This window comes from Pygocentrus nattereri, chromosome 27 (assembly GCF_015220715.1).
Source record: "Pygocentrus nattereri isolate fPygNat1 chromosome 27, fPygNat1.pri, whole genome shotgun sequence".
Lineage (NCBI taxonomy): Eukaryota > Metazoa > Chordata > Actinopteri > Characiformes > Serrasalmidae > Pygocentrus > Pygocentrus nattereri.
This window is the reverse complement of record NC_051237.1, coordinates 8935653-8958153: the sequence shown is the minus strand read 5'-3', so window position 1 is coordinate 8958153 and position 22501 is coordinate 8935653. Positions and strand designations below refer to the sequence as shown.

Genomic DNA, 22501 nt, shown 5'->3' with positions numbered 1-22501 from the left:
CTTAAGAACATTAAATGTTAATTAGTGTTGTAGTACTTGAGTTCGGTCTCTGAACTACAATTAACAGTGTTGGTCTCCATATCATTTAGACTCCGTCTTGTCTCAGGCTCCGAGTCAGGTCAGATATTGTTCTCAAGACTGGACGAGTGCAGTGCCTCTGTCTGAGGTAACTGGACATTAAACAAGTTTTCTATTATTATTGAACATCAACAAACCCTTCAAACAGAATGAAACATTCCTTTTACTACACATTTAAAGCAAATCATTTGGCTGCTGTTTGAGGATCTAAGTGATCCTTTACATGATGTTTACCTGAGTATTATTTGTTTATTGATGATCATTGATTTTAAATTTCAAACAGCCCCTGAGAGCAGATCAGAATGTTATCATCACTATTTTCATTTAATAATAAAAAATGGAAGGATGTTGTTTGGTTTGAATTCAGTTGACTTTAGGTAGTGACTCTGAAAAAGGTTTAGAGAAGAAGAACAAAGAATATGATATTATGCTTTCAAATGTTACAGTGCAAAGTTGGACTAAGACTTTAATATAATAATTATTAATAGTATTTTTAGGTATTTTTAGTTTTATTAGTGTTCAATTTTCCAAAATTTCTTATAAAGTTCATTATTATTTCTTGGCAAATCTTTTGTAAATTGAATGATAATGAATGCACAATGAACTACAAACAAATTTAAGTTTCTTTCCCTTTTGATTCAGATTTGATGTGTTCAGATTTCAGTCTTGACTCTAACTCACCTCCAGTGGTTTTAATTACAACGCTAACATATGTACTGTGTAGATAAATGTACACTATGTGTCAAAAAATACAGAAACCCATTTATACTCTTTCCAAGTACACAAAAATGAATAATAAAATAATAAAGTAAACAGCAGTGAAGTATTAACTCAGTTAACAAGGGCACACATAATGACACAATTCACTTATATTATTATCGCATGTTGGACATGTCAGCTCAATAACTCAATAATCATTCAGTTAATTTATGTGAATCCCATCAAAACTGGTACAATATGACTGTAAATGTGCTGGCATGTGTGTGATTTACAGTAAGGCATGCATTTTCAACCATTGGATGTCTGTATTTAAATGTATGCATTTGGAGAAAACTATGCTAGGGAATGTTCAATATACCTGGCATCTCAGTGAGGGAAATGCAGACAGCTTTTGGCAAGTATTCTGATGCCGCATTGAGTTTGGGGACATGTGTGTCCCTTTTGATTTTCATGGAGCCTTTCCATTTCCTCTTCACTGCTAAGGATTAACTGTCAAAGACCAGAATGTGGCTGCACAGAAAGAAAATGCCAACAGAATCACATTTGATTTTAAAGAAACTGGATTCAACTGTGTAGGGCAGCAATTCAACTCCACTGCCCATTCAATAGCACCTAGGCCAATCTGTCAACACCTTATCCATCCTACTGTATGTCAGCCTTTGCTTGTGACATGACCACTGTGCAACCCTCAGTCCCTCAGGATAAATTATTCTAAAAAGCTAAAGATATACATGGCCTTTCTAGGATGAATTCACTTAAGATGAAGGCTGCACTGTTGATAAAGAACCTCTCTGACCACTTTTTCAAACCGGAAAAATGGCAAAACTATACAATTCATTTCAGCTTCAGGCTGTAATTTGACTTCATACAAATTCCAAAATGTGCAGATTGATTGTTTTTGGTGCTGCAAAATAGAGAGTTCTTCAAGTGGAAAAACCTTATTAACCGTTTTTACAGTATATAGTTTGCAGGGATTTTCAAGCATAGCAGGAGGTGTTAAATGATTTGTATGGGCTGTTATCATAAACAAGCTAAATCACAAAAGCCCCACTGTCCCTGATCGAATGATGTAAATTCAAATCCAGACAAAAGAAAGTGAGCGACATTAAGGCCTTTTCACAGGCCCTTAAATGGTGGAATCTTTCATCAGGTTTCTTTTGAAAAGCAGACTGATATTGTGACGGTCTTAACAAAGTGAAGTCTATCGAAAGCCTGTATAAGTGGGACATTGCTGGTCATAATGTAATCCGTATGGCTTATCAAATGTCTGACCATGAAGTCACAGCTAAAGGACAGCATCATTTCCTCAGCTCACTGATCACTGTATGTCGTAACACCTTGAAAAAATATATTCTATCACTCCCAAATAATGTTAAATAGGTAAATATAATTCTTTCATAAATTCTTTTTCTCATAATTTTGTGAACAATTTGGCTTAGAGAGCCTCTGATCCCCAATTATAGTCAAATTATCATACATTAAAAACATGATATGCCCAACTCCAGTTCCAGAAGGATGAATGACTCTCATTAATTTTCCTTATCTCAGCTGAATATAACAGCTAGCCAGTTTTTTAAAAATAATTATTTTTCTAAATAAGAGTAAAAGGGTACAAATGCGTGATGTACACAAACAATATGCTCTTCTTTTATTTTTCAACAAAATCAGTCAAGTGTAAGTGTATGCAGACTGGAAAAACACATTTTCTCAGCTTCAGTCTGTAGTTTTGATTTCATTTGAATAACAAAATGTGCCATTTGATTATTGCGAATGCTGCAAAATGTCACCTGTAAGCCATTAGTCCAGGGTAACAGTGTGCGATGATTAAACATTTGAACTCACACATGACTGTCAGGGGTCAGCTGGACTTTTCCTCACTATCATTTTATTAGATGAAGTGAAACCTATTTGGGGAAACATGTGGCAGCAGATTAGATTAGACAGCCTTTGACAGCCAGAGAAGATCTTTCATCTCCAGCTTCGTTCCATCAGACACACTAGTTACGTCTGTCTTGAATAACAATGACTATGACATTTCATACTTGAGCAGTTTTGCTTGTTTTTGCTTTTTGCTCTGTCTTACAGGTCAGAGGAGCATTTATTTTTATTTTTTTATTTGAGTGCCTCTTCAATATCAAGAAAGTTCATATTTACAAACTGATATTTCACCAATTTTTCCCTGATTCAATTTCTGAGATGTAACCAACGTCATTCAGAGTGGTTCAGTGTGAAATGCTGCGTTCTATCGGAACGCAGAACCATTGAAGAATCATCTTTTAAGGAGTGTAACTTTGTCTCTTCAGTTAGAACAGAATGCTACACAGACTGTGCATAATGCTAGTGTTAATGTTTATTATGTTAATGTTAAAGTTTAGATAGCTCCAGTGTTGGGGTAGTTGCTTACAAGTCACTAATTATTTCTCTCACATTGCAGTGGAAATACTCATTTCTCATTACTTCTGTGTTACTCTGAAACCAAATTATTTCACTGAATTGGCAGACACATTTGCTTGATTCAAGCATATCTTTTACAACAAGCAAAATGATCTGCCAAGAGAGATCGTTTAACAGTTATCATTTTCAGAGTAGAATAGACAGTTGCATCCCTTTATTTAAAAAAACATGCATTCGAGGGACCTCATTCCTGTCTTTTACACAGAGCAACAGAATTACTAAATCTGCCCCAGTGGAATTTTACTTCTTCTGAATTTCTTCTTTTTGGAATTCTTTTGTTCTAAACTGGTGTGTTAAAGTTCCAAAGTCAGAGATGTGACCAATCACAAAGCAGTACAGATATTGTCATCAATAAAACCACAAAAAAGGAACTAGTAAGTAAATATGAATGACTAATTTGTTACTGAACAGTAAGTAGATTTCCTTAGTCACTAATATATACCTTAGTAGAAATAAAAGTAAGTTATAAAAGTAAGTTATAATATTCAAGACAATGCAAACTCATTAGTATTTTACTTAAGTATATTCACTTGTGTGAATGAAATTACTATGCTACCCACTTTGTTTTATGATAAGGTTAGTTTTCCAATATTTTTGAGATAAAGTTTTGGCCAAAATGATACTTTTTGAATCAATTCTTAGCATATAGACACATGCAAGGTGTTATAAGGCAGAATAGTTCTCCAAAAAAAAAACAATTCAAACAATGCAACATTACATATAAAAACCCATACATGTATACATACTTTCACTGCATTTTGAATAGTAGATAAAATGTCTATATTTCTGTACTGTATACTCAAGGGCCCTGGTTCCTTTCACCACTTAAGTTTCTCTGTAATGCACAATTTTTCTCAAAACACTCTAAATGTTCTTTACATCCTAACAACTAAATTATCCAGGAATTTGGAAAAATAAAAGCACTGTGCACAAGTCACAGAGAAAATTGCATGCATACAGATATTAAAGGGAAGTAACTGACAACGCTACAAACAGATGGCACTGTTGTTCCTTCTATCACTGTGCATGCAAGGACTAAATGGAGCATCCAGTTTTGTGCAACTCACATACATTTATATAGGCCAGATATAAAGAGATTTGTTCTGGCTTTCCAGATTCTGATTTCATGTGTCCTCATATAGCTTACCTTGGATTCTAGAAGAAGCAGGCGCAAGTAACGCCTTTGAATTTTACATTATGAATGTTTATGAAAACATTTTAACATTGTAATCAGCGTTCCTGCCTTCTTCTGTGGGCTGATGATATAGTAGAGACCTGCGATGCACTATACATGTTACCCATGGGATATTTTGACCTTTTATATAATTACACCAAGAGGAAAAAGTCCTCTTAAACATGAATAGGTCTTCCTGTGAGATGCTGGCTGATTAGAAGCCCTGAAATCTCATTAAGAGTTGTTCGCATTTAATTATGTTTTTAAATCAGGCATACTATCCTTCCAGGGTACGCATGTACTTGGGGATTATTCCAGCATGCACATATACTTAATTACTTTTACTATTGTACATATATAATTTGAGTACTTATTCAGGACGCATGGCTAGACATTCAATCTCCTGCACATTCATTTGGTGCCATTTGGTACCTATGTGTTTAATACACAAAGAAGATCATTGGAGGTAATATCATAGAAAAGCAAAGCTGCACCATCCTTTCAAATGGAGAAATAAGCTTTGATTATGCTCAGCAGATGGTTGTCTCCCTAGAGCGTGCACTTTCAGCAGTCAGGCAACCCAGGGGAAATTTGTCTTGTTTGATAAAGGCCCAGCCTGTCTTGGTCACGGCTTAAGTAAAAGCACCAAGTCCAAATCCATGATGCCGTTCTCAGAATGATAAGCACCCACTTTTATTATAGAACGCAAAGTATTGGTCAAGCCACTGCCTCATGGGTTGGGGATATTGCAGGTAGCCAAAGCCATTTACCCTATTCAGCAGACTAAGAATAACTTGCCAAAAGCTGTAACACTGTGAATCTTCAGTAAATGAAACAGACCCTGGTGGGATTCAATTTACAAAGGACAACATCAGAGAAGGAGAAACACGAGAACAGGACAAGGAGGCATGACAGGACTCAACAATTAAAATGTTCTTTATCTGTATTTTGCTGGCAGAATAGATTTGATTTTATACTCAAAGGCAATCCTGTATTTAATGGGTCAAATTTTTTTGTTGTTTTTGTACAAAAGTTGGGACGGTATGTATGTGAAATGCTAATACAAACAGTGATAAGCAAATTCTGTATGAGCTGTATCAAACTGAAAACAGTACAAACATGAGATTTGTTGTTTTGCCTTGTAAATATGATTTATTATTTATTTGAATACTCTCATTCCTAATTTGATGCCTGCATCACTTTCCAAAAAAAAAGCTGGGACAGCTACTACTGTATTACATCACCTTTCCCTTTTCCAACATTTAATAATGGCGACCTGGTCTAATTTTGAAAGCAGAAATTTTTGCCATTCATCCATTATACAAGTTTTCAGCTGCCAAAGAATATGAGGCCTTCATTGTCGCATGTTGCACGACATAATGCACCATGTGTTTTAAATAGCAGACGTTCTGCCAGTCTGGCACTGTCTGATTACAAGCCATGATGTTGAATGTACAGAATGTGTCTTGCTGGTGTCATGCTGAAATAGGTATGAAAGAAAGATGTTTTCCAGAAGGCAGCAGGTGTTGCTTCCAAAAAAAAAAAACCTCCTTTAATACCTAAGCATGACAGCATCACCTGTTTAAGATGTTTTGTGAGCATTTCACAATGTTCCTAGTCTTAAATTGCCTGTGTCCCGTCTTTATTGGAACACTTTGCAGGCATCAATGTCCAAATGGCCATACATTTGTGAAAAATAATGAAGTTGATTGAAAACACAGTTGTTGTGCTGTTTTTGTTTAAAAAAAGGTCAAAGGAGATTTAAAATCACTCCTATCTGTTTTTGGGATTGAGGTATGTGTTTTCTGAAACTTCAATAGTGTTTACATGGTCCTTTATTTAAAAAAATAAAGCAAGAAAATGTACATTTCCATGATTTGGCCCGTTTTGATTGTGCCTGCAGCATTACAGTGTCTGCAATGCACTTACATCATACTCTTTTTTATCTTTTTAGGCTTTTACTTAAGACCCACAGGGTTTCTAAATGACTGAGAAGACTGTTCACTACCCCATTGCCAATCGTCTTGTGAAGGATGTTGCATAATTAGCACGGCGAGGCATTATTAGTCATACTGCATGACGTGGGACATGGTATCGAGGCCAAATTTACCTCCGTTACACTAATTAGCTCTGATGTCAATTCATTCTCTTTTAATTAAAAGGCCTTCATACATTCTGATCTCTGCCTGTGGCATTTTTTTTGTCTTTGATCAAGACGTAAGAAAGAGAGACTGAGATCAATGCAAACTTTCATCTGACCTTTGCATTTAAGCAGAACTATAATATAGTGTTTCCAGTGAAAGGCTCTGTGGAGGTGTTGACAACAAAAAAGTATAGTATCCTATAATAAGAATTAAAATGAAGTCTATTTATGAAAATACATATTTCTAGTTGCCATAGCACTGCTACACTATGTAACACCTGAACTGTTTAACACCTTTACACATGCTTGCTCTGTACCTCATTCCCCCAGTGATAGCACGGTCTAAATACAGATTACACTTAATGAAATGAAAGCCAGCAAAGCTGTACAAATATTGGCTTCAGAGCTATGCTAACTGCTCCCTGGCAGCACCTATTTTCGCCCAACAGAAGCTAGCAGGCCTACTGCATAACTAAAATATAGCTTTCTAATCATTCAAAGTGTGGTTATTTTTGTTGGGTAAAGCTCAGTGATTAGATTGAAGGGGAATTCCATCAATTGTTCAAAATTACTGTAAAATTCAATCACTGAGATTAAATTCAAATGTTCTGAAAAATGACAATCCACAGAAAAGACAGAACATACATTTCACATTAAATCACTTTTTATTGGACTGCAAACCAAGCTGAATCAGTTTTGTTGGGAGCAGAGAACACCTGAAACTATGCAGGGCAGAGGATAATCAGAAGTGAAGCTGAAAATCACAGCTATAGATGAATCTTTTGATTATTTAAATCATTTTTCAGACAGGGCACAGTTGCATCTCTGCTGATAACCTTACAATATTAGCATATGCTCAATATTATGGGTAACAGATCTACAAGTCCACTTCAGAATCTCCTGAGCCTCTAACTGGTCCCTTTACAAAGAAATTTTAATTAGCAGGAATTAATGTAAGCAATAAATTATGTATAATTCTATATGGTTACATAAGAATATTACTATATGTTGGGTATGCAATTATAGTCCTTGTTTAGACTGTTATTTTGTGCTTAAGGAGCTTATACAGAAGCCTGAAATGCTTGAATGGTTTTGAATTATTTTTAAATATTCTTTTGAAAAAAACTGTAAAATGAAAATTACTGTAGAGCTTTGACCTCTGAAAAGGAACTCAAAGCTACATAACCCCACAGCCTTTCAGGCCGGATTAATATGCAGCAAAAGAGTCAAGTGTAGCCCAAGGTTGGGAGATTCTTTTATAAGTGTAGTTCAAAGTAATGTCAAGAGTGGGAGTGAGATTCCATCACATTACAATACAGCAGTGCTATCTCCCTGCACCTCACTCCTCTGGGATTTCATTTTTTTAATCTTCTTACATGTTTCTGACTCACTGAGGAGAGAAGAATGTGCTCTCTAGAGAAATTAATGAAACCAGGACGTACTATAATCTTAATGCCACACTATGATCAATGAGGGGGAAAACACCATGTTCTCTTCTTCTGCAAATGCACATGCCACTTAGACAACAGTTTATGCTGGACAAAGATATGCTTGCACATAAAATCCTCTAAATCCTGACAATGTTTCTAATATTTCTCATTGTTTAGAATATGTACATAGGTTATGTGCAAACGTTCCAGGCATTCCATGTTTTGTTGATTTTCTAAGTGAAAATAAGCTAACACACCCTCTACAGAGAACACACTTCAACACATTTGTGTATAAAATTACTGTTTATTTGCTGGATTTGACATATTGGTAAAAAACATAAAAAGTGGCCTATGGAATGGTTTTACACTCAGCAGCTCAATAGAAATGATGCATTAAGTTCTGCAGGAAAAAAAATATAGTCCACATCAGAGTACCAGAGATTTCATTCCATATTTAGTAAGCCATCATACATTTTATTTAGTTTCTTTCATTTGCAAAAAAAGTGTGGGCCTCATTCGCTGTATACGGGAACATGACATTATCGCTCTGATCCCAGTGCATTAGCTACGTCAATGCCAGTACCAGCTCAAGTACTGCATGCGATTGCATGGAGATTAATTCTGTCTTCCTTTCTGACACATTCTGAAGCCTTGTATTTGAAAGGGAATCAAACTGGTCTGATCTTGCTAATCCAAATGGATTCTTTAAGGACAGTTTGAGAACTTTCAGGGTAAACCAATGAGGCCATCTCATAAGCATGCACAGAATGGAGCTGGGGGAGATATAAAAGCAAAGACATGGGATATATCAAAACAACAAGACTGATTCCCTTAATCTTGACTCATAGTTGATTCAGCTTCACCGCATGCAATGCAGTCAAAGACATGTTATTTGCAGCTGATTGCAAAAGATCACCTGTGAAATTAATATCATTCATAGCTTTTAATGCTGTACTCTGTATTTTCCTAATATGATGACATGATTTTTGTGGTATGGGACAATTCAGCATAATCAAAAGCACCTGGACAATTAAACATTCCTAAAGGCACAAAGGGTTCTTTGGAGCAGCACCATTTAAGATTGCTTAAAGAAACTTTCAGTGGGTGGTTCTATAGAGACCTAGTTTTGTAAGATGTACAAATGTGACTAACCTTTTTAAAATTTCAAGACTCTCTACATAATGTAAAGGTTCTAGGTTTTCATTAGAACTGTATGTCCAAAAAACACTTAGAAACCCTTTAATGACGTTGCTTGCTAACTACATTGTACGGAATAAAGGAGTGGAGTGTAATTTCTCTGCTACTGGCTGATTAAAAACTCTCTGCATACAAACATTGTGCAGTACTAGCTTTCACAGCGTGACCATCATGTACAGGAATAACACTGAAGTCTCCAGCTCAGGCCACTGTTTTTTATTCTCTCTCACAATTTTAAATAAACGGTCTACTGTCTCAGGAGTCCTGGCCAGCCCTGTATCATTTTAGTCACGTGTATCTTGTCATCTGTTGTGTATATAAATAATCCTTCATAGCATTTCTAATTCATAGTGTCTGTCTGTCCACTTGTCATCTGTGTATTTATCTGCTGTATCTTTCCAAAGTCATTATAGGAAGATTTGTCCACTCAGTGGACATCTTGGCAATGTCACTGGGCAGTTATTTCCAGTGATATCTCTTTGAATGGGAAGAGATCTATAAAATAAGCCAATCAGTGCACTGTTTAAGCTGGAAATGGGAAGAGCCCCACCTCGTTGCGAGATCTGCGCAAGCACAGTAGCTAGAAAGTTAAAGTTAAAAAACTGTTAAAGCAACATACAGGGGCCAAACTCCATACTAATATATATAGTCTTAGAATGAGACCAGGAGTAAGATGTTCACATGCTTTCATTAACATTGTATATGGTGGAACTGTCTCAGTTGTCTTTCCGATGATGTGACTGCAGACAGTGGGATGAAGTGTACAAAAGCATCTTAACTCAGAAGATTCAACCAAATGAATAAAAGCTGGTACATGATGTTGCAGCTGCTGAAACCATAAAACTAAAGAAGCTCCAGCTAAATGTGGAATTGTTTTAACAGGCCAGATCTTCTTCAGCACTTACTGAAGCCAAGAATAAATTGAAAAATTGACATACAAATATCTGGGTGTGCACTTGGACAACAAGTTGAACTGGAGCTGTAACACTCTTGCAATTTACAAGAGAGGCCAAAGCTGTCTCTACTTCCTGAGGAGGCTGAGGTCTTTTGGTGTGTGCAGTAAGCTCCTATGGACATTCTACCAGTCTGTTGTAGCAAGTGCTCCATCCTATGATGTTGTGTGCAGTATTAACAAAACTGCTCTGAACAAAATGAACAAACTTTTTAGCAAGGCTGGCTCTGTTGTAGGAGTCAAGCTGGACTCTTTGGAGGTTGATGCAGAACAGAGGACGCTCAACAGGCTGTTAGCCACCTTGGACAACACCTCACACCCTCTGCATGCTACACTGGATGAACGGAGAAGCACATTCAGTGGTCGTCTGTTATAGCTGCGCTGTGTTAAAGAGCGCTGTGTGAGATCTTTCTTACCTAGTGCTATAAGGCTCTACAACAATTCTCCTTACTGCAGAGACAGTACTGATCTTTTGCTGTCTGGACTGTGTTGAACCACACCACTGTATCTCCTCTTTGATTAATACACACTGTGCAATATATCACAACTATTATTGTAAAGACACTTTTCACTATGCACTTTACACTACAATATTGATGCGACTCAAAGTTAGTCATGTCTATAATATGTGCTGTTAGACTACCTCATATCACTCAGTGCCTGCTGTATGTAAATACAGCGAATCTCATATGCTGTGTAAATATGTAAATAAATATACTTTTATACTTTATTTTATTTCTCTTGTACTTTAACCTATGTCTAGATTTATTTCTATTTTGTATTTTTCTACTTTACCGTCCATCTGTCCATCCGTACATCCGTCCATCCATCTATCTAAAAAGGAATTAAAAATGCCAGGATTGTACACCTAGTTAAGATATGCAGCATCTAGTTATGTTTATAGGTTGCAGACTTCAGGGAGTCACCCGTGGCAAAGATTTCAAATCATGCAAACATGACTGCAAACATGACTGCAAACATGACTGCAAACATGACAGTTTTCTTTAAGATTGTTTGTAAATTGTTCAATTACTTATGGTCCCCTGAAATGGGACCATGAGCTCCTCCTGTGTCTGCATGGCCAGATTTCTATATGCTTTATTCAGTATACATGTAAATTTCATTTCAAATCCAATCCTGCCTTCCGCCCGAAGACTGTTGGGATAGGCTCCAGCATCCCCCCGCAACCCTGACGGAGAAGCGGCTTAGAAAATGGATGGATGAATGGATGATACGTAAATCTTCTTATAACCATTGAAGGTAGAAAATACAGAAGACAGTTACACATCACTGTGTGGTTGTTTATCCACAGTTTCCACTGAAACAGAAGCATGCTGCATTACGAGCATGATGATGCATGCTGATGACAGAGGACCTGCTGTGCTGTCACTCACACTTTTCTGTACAGATGGTCTTGTAAATCGTGAACCGTTACTATTAGACCATGCCTTCACTTTGGGGCAGAAACGTCAACAGTCAGGAAAAACTAGAACAAATCCAACTCCATGATAATGCTCATTTCTGCTAAAGCCTCTATGGGGGTTCTACTAATATGCAAGCGCTAAAATAATGGTGACACATACAGCTGCCACCACTGTTTTCCATGGTTAGGAATACTGCTTGTGTTTGCAGCCAATAGACATTTCTACAGCCAAATGCTTTTCAAAACAAGCAGAAGAGGGTAGGCAGGGCAGTAAGAAGCAATGTTCAGGTGATACACAGACCAAAGGCATATCATGCTGTGAAAAAAATTCGCCTCATCCTGATTTCTTCTATTTTTGCATATTTGTCTGAATTAACTGCTTCAAATCTGAAAATTTAACATAAGATAAAACCAGCCTTCCAATGTGGCTAAGTAAAGGCAAAACACGGTTTTTAAATTATCTTTTCATTTATTGAAGGAAAAAGTTATCTAAGAAAAATTAGCCCAGTGTGAAAAGTAAATTCCCCTTAGTTAATCAGTCAACAAATTTAATTGATAATTAGGATCAATTAAACCTGACAGATCCAGGCTTGGTTACTGCCAGCCCCGTTGAATCAAAGCATAACTTAAAATGTGAAATAAGCTTAAAGGTCTCATCACATTACAGGAATCCAGCAAACCCCAATTAGAGCCATTATCTCCAAAGGGAGAAAACTTAGGACAGTGGTGAATCTTCCCAGAAGTGGCCAGCCTATTAAAATTCTTCCAAGAGGACAGCAATGACTCATCACAAAAATCCCAAGATGAGCAGGAGTCCCGTTACTTCTGGGTGTAAAGCTAACACAGCATTCTACAATAGCAATATCATACCAACAACCAAACATGGTGGTGCTAGTATGATGGTGTGGGGTTGCTTTGTTGCTTCAGGGCCTGGGTGACTTCTCACTATTGAGAAAACCATGAATTCTGCTCTCTACTAGAAAATCCTACCTAAGAATGATGTCTGGTCATCAGTCTATGGTTTGAAGCTCAACCTCAGTTGGGTTATGCAGCAAGACAACATTCTGAAGCACAAGATCAAGTCCTCTTCTGAATAGCTCTGAGTGGTCTAGTCAAAGTCCTGACTTGACTGATTGATTGAATTAAAGCAGTTCTGCAACAAAGAGCTGGCAAAAAGTGATGTGCTCTCTTTAAATCCTGTTATAGGAAATGTTTGGTTGCAGCTGTTGCTCCTAAAGGTCGCACAATCAGTTATTAAGTTTATGGGATGATAAATCTTTCACATGCATGATATTTAGGTGTTGCATTTTTTTTCCTTCAATAAATAAAAGGATCAATAAAAAACATGTGTTTTGTGTTTCCTCATATTCTCGTTGTCTTGTATTACATTTTGCATGAGGATCTGAAACTATTTTGTGTGACTGAATTCAGTGTTCTCTTTAAGAGGTCTCTGAAGTTCCTGAATGAAATCATATAATTTTTTCCTTTACCAACACTTGACTGCTTTGCTTTCTAAGCTGAATATCTAGAACTTTGTAAGTGAAAGTTGTGGGTTGATCCACAGTTGTACTACATTTTTTGTGTTCCATTAGCACCTTTGATTCATTTCTTAGAAATATAAAGACTCAAATGCTGTGTCACCGTCAGTTACGCACAATCCTTTTCAACTTTGAAAAGTGTTGGAAACAAGTGGCAAGATTTGTAATAAAATATAATGAAATGTTAGCTTTAATTCTTTATAATTAAATAATAATCACCAATTAAATAATAATATCACCAAAACAGAAGTACCTTGCAGTGTGAATGCATGGGATGCAGGAAAGTCCATCCATTCCATCCATTTTCTCGCTTCTCCCTCAGGGTCATGGGAGGGTGCTGGAGCCTATCCCAGCGGTCATCGGAAGGCAGGGTACACCCTGGACAGGTTGCCAGTCCATCGCAGGGCAGACAGACATACAGACACAGGCAGTCACTCACACATTCACACCCAGGGGCAATGTAGCATGTCCAATTGGCCTGACTGCATGTCTTTGGATAGTGGGAGGAAACCAGAGAACCCGGAGGAAACCCACGCAGACACAGGGAGAACATACAAACTCCACACAGAGAAAAACCTGGTCACCTGGCCAGGGAATCTAACCCAGGCCCTCCTCGCTGTGAGGGGATGGCGCTACCCACCGCGCCACCGTGCCGCCCCTGCAGGATGCAGGAAAGCTTGAAATTTAATTGCATGCCACTTTCCCTGCAATGTTATATATTTAAAGAAAAGCTTTCTCTCCATATAATAACAATGATAGGAATAAGATCAGAATTGAAATCATATTATTGGACCTTTCAGAATTCAGAAAGCACCAGTCTAACTACTTCAGTGTCTGTTCTTACTATCCTATAAACCTGTACAGTGATCATCATGTTGAATCACTTTGCTTGCTAAATTTCACAAGATCCTTTAAAGACATTTCCCACAGTTATTGAGCCCAGACTGTTCCACAAATGATTCATTTGGTTCATGACTGTATGGGAATCTTTGCTGCTCTTATTTCAAATTATTTATATCTCGTTGGTGGGACTTGTAAAGTAATTGCTCACACAAGCTGATACCAGTGATGCAAGGATATAAGGGCCTGTGTGGGGCGGACTGACATTACTGTCGCGAGATATTATAGCTAGAACATTTGATGTCATCGGTAATAGTCACTCCCTTAAAATGGTGATGCTTTCATCCTACAAAATGTTTTTGTTGCACTCATTCTATAACATGCTGATGGCTCTTCTTAATGAGAGATATTTGCGCTTCGTATCACCACCACTACTGCATTTGCCGCGGGGTGTAAATTTGCTGCACTTTTCAAGCACCTTCTGTTTTACTAGACTGTGCCCTATGTACGGTATGGTGTGTCAAAACACTACACCGCCTTTAGTAAGACATTCGTTCACTAACTGAGCTATCGCTCAACACCCTAAAATCAACTACTCTTCCTCTGTCTTCTTGTAATCAATGCCATCCCGGCTTCCGAAGGTTGAAGTTATAGTTAGTTACTTAGGGTTAAGTGTTGTTCACGTTTTTGTAGGAAAGAACAAAATTTTTACATTAACTTTGAGGAGTAGTGTGATTGTTTTAAAAATATGTAGTTGGGGAATCGTTTAAAGCAGTAAGATGAGGCGGGCAGGGTTGGGCACGTAACTTTCATTTATTTGCTCGGTGAGGAGCACCTATGTAACATTAACGCAAGGTAAAAAGCATAAATGATGTTAACCTCCACAGACAGAAAGGTAGCTAGCAGACTGTTTACCTAACAGCAGGAAGGCCTTAGAGCAAAAGTAAATGCACTGAAGCATGTAAGTTGTAACCAAATAAAGCTAAATCAGTTCATTTGTTTCTCCTTGTATCCTTTCAGCTATCAATTGACATTGGGAATGAACTCGAAGACCGTAAAAAAAGTTGGGAGAGATGGTAAGTTTGTGTATGTGTCACATGACCATTCACAGATGTTAAGCAGATGTTAGTAGTTCCATTTATTCTGAGTAGCATTTGTTTTTGAGCTCAGTTTATGCTGAAGGGATAATGGTGTTTTGGCTTACTGTAGGTAGGGCTGGGCAATATGACAATATCATTACTATGATAAATTACCTAATAATACGTCACAGTATGTGTATCTGGGTACAAAAAATGTATATCTGCGTATAAAAAACACTTCCCAACTGCATGTTTGATTACAAAAATAACATAATTAGTCCTGTTTAGTTGGATTTAGTGCAGCACAATATGTGAAATGTTGAATATATCATTGGATTCATCGTTTCATGCCAAAATACTAAAAAAACTGATCCGCAAAGCCGGTGATTATGGACAATGGCTCCCACCCACTCTACGACACAGTGATGAGATATAGGAGAACGTTCAGTGCAAGACTCATTCTACCAAAATGCACCACAGAGCACCACAGGACGTAATTCTTTCCTGTGGCCATCAAAGTCTATAACTCCTCCTGATACTATGGTTCATCTGTGCAATACTCAATACCAAACTGTGCTGTTCATATGTGTTATATTAATAATTATGTGTGCAATAACTCAGAGGTGCAATAATTTGAACTGCTTTATACAAGATGTTTCATATTTATTATCACAGTCGCTGCCACTTTACTGTATTCATAAGAACTTCAATCTTGTGTAAATATTGCAAATTTCTTTTTTATTAATTTACACAAATGGTTGCAATTGTAATAACTGCAGTTTCCCTCTGGGATCAAGTATTCTGATTCTGATTTCGTAGGACACAGATTTCGATTCAACTGGCGGTTTGCTGGGAGCCACCATGGGCAGATTGAAACTGCTGTCCAGAGGAAGTCAGACCAAAATCTACTGTTACATGCTGCTTTTTGCTCTCTTTGTCTTCGTCGTCCTTTACTGGGTGATCAGACTGAGGTGATATGAGGACTAATGAATCTGACCCTTCTTTAGACCCACGATCACATGATTTTTGTGGTATGGGACAATTCAGCATAATCAAAAGCACCTGGACAATTATACATTCCTAAAGGCACCACAAAGGGTTCTTTGGAGCAGCACTATTTAAGATTGCTTAAAGAAACTTTCAGTGGGTGGTTCTATAAAGACCTAGTTTTGTAAGATGTACAAATGTGACTAACCTTTTTAAAATTTCAAGACTCTCCACATAATGTAAAGGTTCTAGGTTTTCATTAGAACTGTATGTCCAAAAAACACTTAGAAACCCTTTAATGACGTTGCTTGCTAACTACATTGTACGGAATAAAGGAGTGGAGTGTAATTTCTCTGCTACTGGCTGATTAAAAACTCTCTGCATACAAACATTGTGCAGTACTAGCTTTCACAGCGTGACCATCATGTACAGGAATAACACTGAAGTCTCCAGCTCAGGCCACTGTTTTTTATTCTCTCTCACAATTTTAAATAAACGGTCTACTGTCTCAGGAGTCCTGGCCAGCCCTGTATCATTTTAGTCACGTGTATCTTGTCATCTGTTGTGTATATAAATAATCCTTCATAGCGTTTCTAATTCATAGTGTCTGTCTGTCCACTTGTCATCTGTGTATTTATCTGCTGTATCTTTCCAAAGTCCTTATAGGAAAATTTGTCCACTTAATGGCCATCTTGGCAATGTCACTGGGCAGTTATTTCCCATCATATATCTTTGAATGGGGAGAGATCTATAAAACCAAAACTATTAACCCTGTTTTAGTCAGATTTTATCAGTGAAATGTATTTGAAATGGCTGATAAATCCAACAAAAACAGCATTAATAGTTTGTAGCACAAGCACAGTTTTTCAGTTTGTTCCAGCTTCTGAACTTACACAGATCCCCACAACAAGATGGGGTTTTCCCACTCCCAGCTTAAACAGCAAGCTCATTTGGTCATCTTCATAAGCAGATGCCTAAGGATATAAGGGCTCAGTTTGTGTGGGAGACACAAGCATTATTGTAGTGAAACATAACTATAACATTGGATGTCACAGGTAATAGTCACAGCTTATAAGTCTCATTCTTTAAAATGGTGATGCTTTCATCTTACAAAATGTCTTTTGCTGCACTAATTCTATAACATGCTGATGGTTGTTCTTAATGAGAGATATTTGTGATTCATATAACCACTATTACTGCTCCTAAAGCAATGACTATGTGTTAATAATAATTTGCTGTCAAGTGTAAATTTGCTACCATTTTCAAGCGGCTTGCTTTTTAGCGTCCTAACCCGATATGGTATGTCAAAATAGTACACTAACATTACCATTAGTACCATATTCGTTCATTAACTGATCTAAAAAAAGTAACAAAAAAACTACATTTCCCATGTCTTCCTGTAATGATGACCATCCCGGCTTCCGTAGGATGTCGTGGCGTGAGAATGTAGGCTGAAGTTATATTAAACTGTCATCACATTCTTGTAGGAAAAAACGAGATTTTCACGTTAATTTTGGGCAGTGGTCTCACTGTTTAGGAACAAACGTATTTGGCACCTTGCTCAAAGCAGTAAGATGAGGCGTGCAGGGTTGGGTGAGTAGCTTTCAGTAACGTAAATGATCTAAATGTCTCATAGTAGTTAACTATGTTAGCAGGCTGCGGCTAGCTGCGTTTGCCAGCCGGTGAGGATCATCTGTGTAACATTAAGGGAAGGTAAAACATAAACAGTGTCAACCTCCACGGATAGGTTGAAAATTGTTTACCTAAAAATATTTATTTCCTGCTTATTTTGCTTCCTGTCCACATAGCGAACGCAATGAATTTAGCTAGTTAGCTTACTTAGCTAACAGGCTAGCTGGCTGACTGCAACTTCATACGTGGAACTGTCTATGTAACCATCTAGCAAGCCTGCTAACAAATACATACATTGAGCGGAGATGATCAACCTTAGCCACAGTTTCGGGGGTTTCATCTGCTACCCTGTAATCTTATGTAATCTGTTTTATAATTTAATGTAGGACTATTGCGGCTTGTAGTGCTCTTGCTAGTTCACCTTTCTTTGCTTGCTCCTTTGTAGCTGATTAGCTATCTAGCTAAGTGTCATCATCACAGCTGACCAGGGTACATTAGGCAGTGAGTGTCGACCAGGTCAATCCTCCTTCATCTCACCCCTTTACAGGCACTTGCCTTTTGCTTGTGGCTGCGTAGAGTAGTTTAAAATGATATTCAAGTCATTTCAGTACAATAATGAGTCAAACAGAAGTAAATGTAGCTATTAAAAAGCTTAATTTTACTTTACTTTTAGATTGGTACTACATGAAGCATCTGCATATTAAGTTTGATGGGTGCTGTTCCTCTTTTATTGTGATGCTTTTCATCATGTAACAGAGCCCATGTAACTTTTTGCAGCCCACTTCTGTTGCATTTTACTGTTTCACAGGTGAAGGAGCCCCTCAAGGAAATTATGTTGCAAGTGGGTACAGTGTTTATGAGGAGGAGAATGAACATCTACAGGAAGGCCTTAGAGCAAAAGTAAACGCACTGAAGCATGTAAGTTGCATTCAGCAAATCAGTGAAGATGAAAATTTGAGTGTTTTATAAGCTGTTCAGTAAGTAAACATAATTTGTTCCTCCTTGTATCCTTTCAGCTATCAATTGACATTGGAAATGAAGTCAAATACCAAAATAAAGTGTTGGGAGAGATGGTAAGTTTGTGTCACATGACCATTAACAGATGTTAAGCAGATGTTAGTAGTTCCATTTATTCTGAGAAGCAGTTGTTTTGGAGCTCAGTTCATGCTGAAGGGATAATGGTGTTTTGACTTACTGTAGGGTAAGGCAGGGCAATATGACAATATCATTACTATGATAAATTACCTAACAATATGTCACAGTATGCTTGTCCGAGTATATCATGGATATCGTATTTAAAAATACTTCCCGATTGCATGTTTGATTACAAAGAAAGCATAATTAGTCCTGTTTAATTGGATTTAGTGCAGTCCAATATGTGAAATGTTGAATGAATCATTGGATTCATCGTTTTGATGGTATTTTTACGTATGCATCGGTAGTGATGACACAGTTAAAGGAGGCTCTATTCACACAGAGAAGAGTTACAGTCACAACCCCTTCTCCAATAAGCATGGAGACATGCAGGTCAACTAAATGGAGCAGGAAAAAAAAAAGTTGAAATTTTCTACCAAAGTGTCTCTATGTCGACTTTACTCTGTTTACCTGAATACAATAGTGAACTCAATGTTAATATAGTGCTTTTTCTTGAAAAATAGGCTGTAGAGAGGTCGTACTCTCCTATTGTGTACCACCGCCTGGCTTTAGCTTTAGTGCAGTGTTAGCAGCATGTTGTTTTGAATGAAACAGCTTTAACTGAAACTGTCCATAAACAGAGCTGTCTGTAAAGGCTGTTTCACATATAAATTATAGGCTTTGTCTGTATGTGATGGTCTATTTAAACAAACATACAATGTGTCACCAACAAACAAGATTTCTAAAATCATACAGTGTATATCTCGCTTTAAAGGACATTCAACTACAGTTCAACCAGCCCAACAAAAGGCTCCAACAAGACGTAAAATTTGAAACATGAGCTCATCGAATGTGTAAGTCTTGGATGTGATTCTCGCTGTTGCTGTGCTAAAGAGACAGTTCTTCACTACTGTACTCATCCCAAAGCAGGACTAATGCAGCATAGCTAGCTAATGCATTACATTTAAAATCAGCTAGAATTCGGTGATTTCATTTTTAAAGGTTCATTTAACAAACAAGTACTAGACTTGGTATCGGTGAGTGTTAAATATGTACTTGTACTCGATCTGAAAAAATTGGTATTGATGCATCTCTAGCATTTTTTAAATTGTGGCTGAACCTTGTCTGTTACAACTTATCAGATGTCAGAAAAAACACAAAGTATTGCGGGCCTCCCAAATGGCGCAACTCTGTCTAAGCGTTGGCCCCATCATCAGATCACAAGTTCGGTCCGCAGTGGTGCTACAGCCATCCATGACTGGTAAAGAGACAGGGTGGGGGTGTGTTGTCTCCCCATCACTCAGCCCAGGCATCTCTTAGCTGTTGTAACAGAAATGGCAGTTCACATTCTTCTCCAAGTGCATTCAGTTGTCCAAGGACGTTGCATTACCAAGAATTTGAAAAGATACTGTGGTGGGTTTCATAGGTCTCAGAGGAAGCACGTGCTTGCTTTCAGCCTTCTAACCTTTTAAAATGGAACAGGAAGATTTGATCAAGAAGCTGGCGAATAGTGAACCAACTTCAGCCTCGCCAATTTTCTATTACCTGGTTTTGTAACATTAACATTACTGTTACTATTAATATTGCAGAAAAACTGACCACCTTTTCTTTATACCGTTGGTTATAAGAAACGGGGGTTGCAGTGTCTACAGTGCAAACATAGCCATTTTAATTACTGTGCAAAATAGCCAATGAAACTGCTTGTGACTTCTGAGTTTATATATGTAATGTTGATAATGGTAAAGTAATGAAGTTTTATTTGGGAATCTATTCAAAAAATGCATTGTTGGTCAGTAGCTTTTATAAGTCTATTGTAAGACAATGTCTCAGGCATGAGGCTGTGTATTTATGTTTTTTGGAACATTATTTTGTGAGGCATTAAACGCTTCAGACGTCTGTTTATCACCACCACTGTGAACAATTCTGACTCACTTTCTCTAGAAAGGCACTTTGCATATCAAACCAGTCAAATGCCTTTGTTTACATCATTAAGTGTAATTATTTAGAAATTCTCATTTCAACACAACCACTAAACATATTCTTTACGTAACAATTTTAACTTTTTGTGCTTTTATCTGATATTTCTTAGGACACAGATTTCGATTCAACTGGCGGTTTGCTGGGAGCCACCATGGGCAGATTGAAACTGCTGTCCAGAGGAAGTCAGACCAAAATCTACTGTTACATGCTGCTTTTTGCTCTCTTTGTCTTCGTAGTCCTTTACTGGGTGATCAGACTGAGGTGATATAAGGACTAATGAATCTTACCCTTCTTTAGACCCACTCTCCCCTGTGTGCCATGGCCCACTAGATCGGATGATCAGACGGTTATGACCAGGGTAGTGATGTTAACAATAAAGATAAGGATCGAGATGACTGAGCACCATTAAAATCTTGAGAAATCTTTATCAGTTATTGTGCAGTGCTGGAAGGAAAGAACTCTTACCATGCCAGAATTCCTCACTGCCACAAGTTAGTGATTTTTAGAGTTAAAGGATTTCATTGCTTTTGGTTTCAGTATTGCTTCTGAGATACAATCATTTTGATGCAATAATCAGTTTGCGTAATTGCAGATATGCAGCCTGTTCTGGGATTGATGGTCCAAATATCTGACGTGTTTCACAACTGAATGTGTGCATCATCTAAATGTATCATTGTTATTAACTGAATACAACAAGGATGTTTGTAGAAGTGAGCAGATTTAAGCTACACTAATGTAGGTTGAATAGAGCACAGAGCAAAAAATCAAACTGGCAAAAGCAGTGGCTGTTTTGTCAAGTTAATTGTGGGTACTGTCAACTGCTAAGAGTAATTTGGCTTTGCATGGTGTAAACATGATAACGGGCTGGCCTTCAGGTCATCTTATACTTTCAGAATCATTAAGGAAGGTTGAGACAACAGCTACAACAAACCTCTGAAATATTTTAATACTGGATGCACAAAAGTATTTTAAGCAGTTATGAAAAGCCCAGGCTGAAACTTTTCTATTTCTCTTTTCAAGGCATATTGTCAGTGCATATTATTGAAATTCTATTTTGTGAATAATATAGTGAGGCTAATGATGAGGAAATAAATTTGATATCATCTTGTTAAGCTTACAGATGCATTTGTTTATCTTTTCTGTTAAATTGCTCTCATTGCTGTTGGAATAATTATTATTATAATAATAATTATTAATCCATAATTATTTGAACATTCTAGGCTCTTTGTGCATTGTGAGAATATTTTATGATGAATGGATAAAAATTGTCCAAATTTAAGACTTTTTACATTAACATACATATAAAGTTGTTTTTTCTCCCATCTGCTGTTGCCATTTTGGAGAAGCAAGGTTTTGTTCCAACAGTAGTGAAATATAGAGCATCTTAGTTATCTCTGTAATAAGAATGCATATTTTTTTTGTTGTATTTCTTACTAGTGATATGTAAGTAAGGAAACTGGCATTAAATGTTAATTGAAGAGCATGAATGTTATATATATACTTTGTGTAAAGATTTAAATACATTAAGGTGTGCAGAAGATTTAGTCAGGTTATATAAAATAAATGTCAGTGTCCTGCAAAAACTTGTATCGCACTCCTTTTTTTTGCAGTTTATAAAACTCCAAATGTCTTTTGCATTGCATTAAAATTTCTAGATAAAGTTACAGAAATGGTCCAGAATAACTTTAAAAAATATTGTTACAATAACTTCCTTTCCTGTAAAGTTACCAATTTGCAAAA

At 37.2% G+C, this 22501-nt stretch overlaps 1 protein-coding gene across 1 annotated transcript; it reads left to right on the top strand.

Moving 5' to 3' along the window:
* The first annotated feature begins 17432 nt into the window (after positions 1-17432).
* On the top strand, positions 17433-22348 carry bet1 (Bet1 golgi vesicular membrane trafficking protein). Its single transcript, XM_017694900.1, has 4 exons — positions 17433-17608; positions 18456-18565; positions 18664-18720; positions 20871-22348. Exons 1-4 carry the CDS (start codon positions 17590-17592, stop codon positions 21024-21026), a joined length of 342 nt encoding a protein of 113 aa, XP_017550389.1. The 5' UTR covers positions 17433-17589; the 3' UTR covers positions 21027-22348.
* The last annotated feature ends 153 nt before the right edge of the window (positions 22349-22501 follow it).

Coding starts and splice junctions, on each gene's coding strand:
- bet1 (XM_017694900.1), top strand. Junction 18,566..18,663: donor AAGTAAACGCACTGAAGCAT/GTAAGTTGCATT, acceptor GTATCCTTTCAG/CTATCAATTGACATTGGAAA. Junction 18,721..20,870: donor ATAAAGTGTTGGGAGAGATG/GTAAGTTTGTGT, acceptor GATATTTCTTAG/GACACAGATTTCGATTCAAC.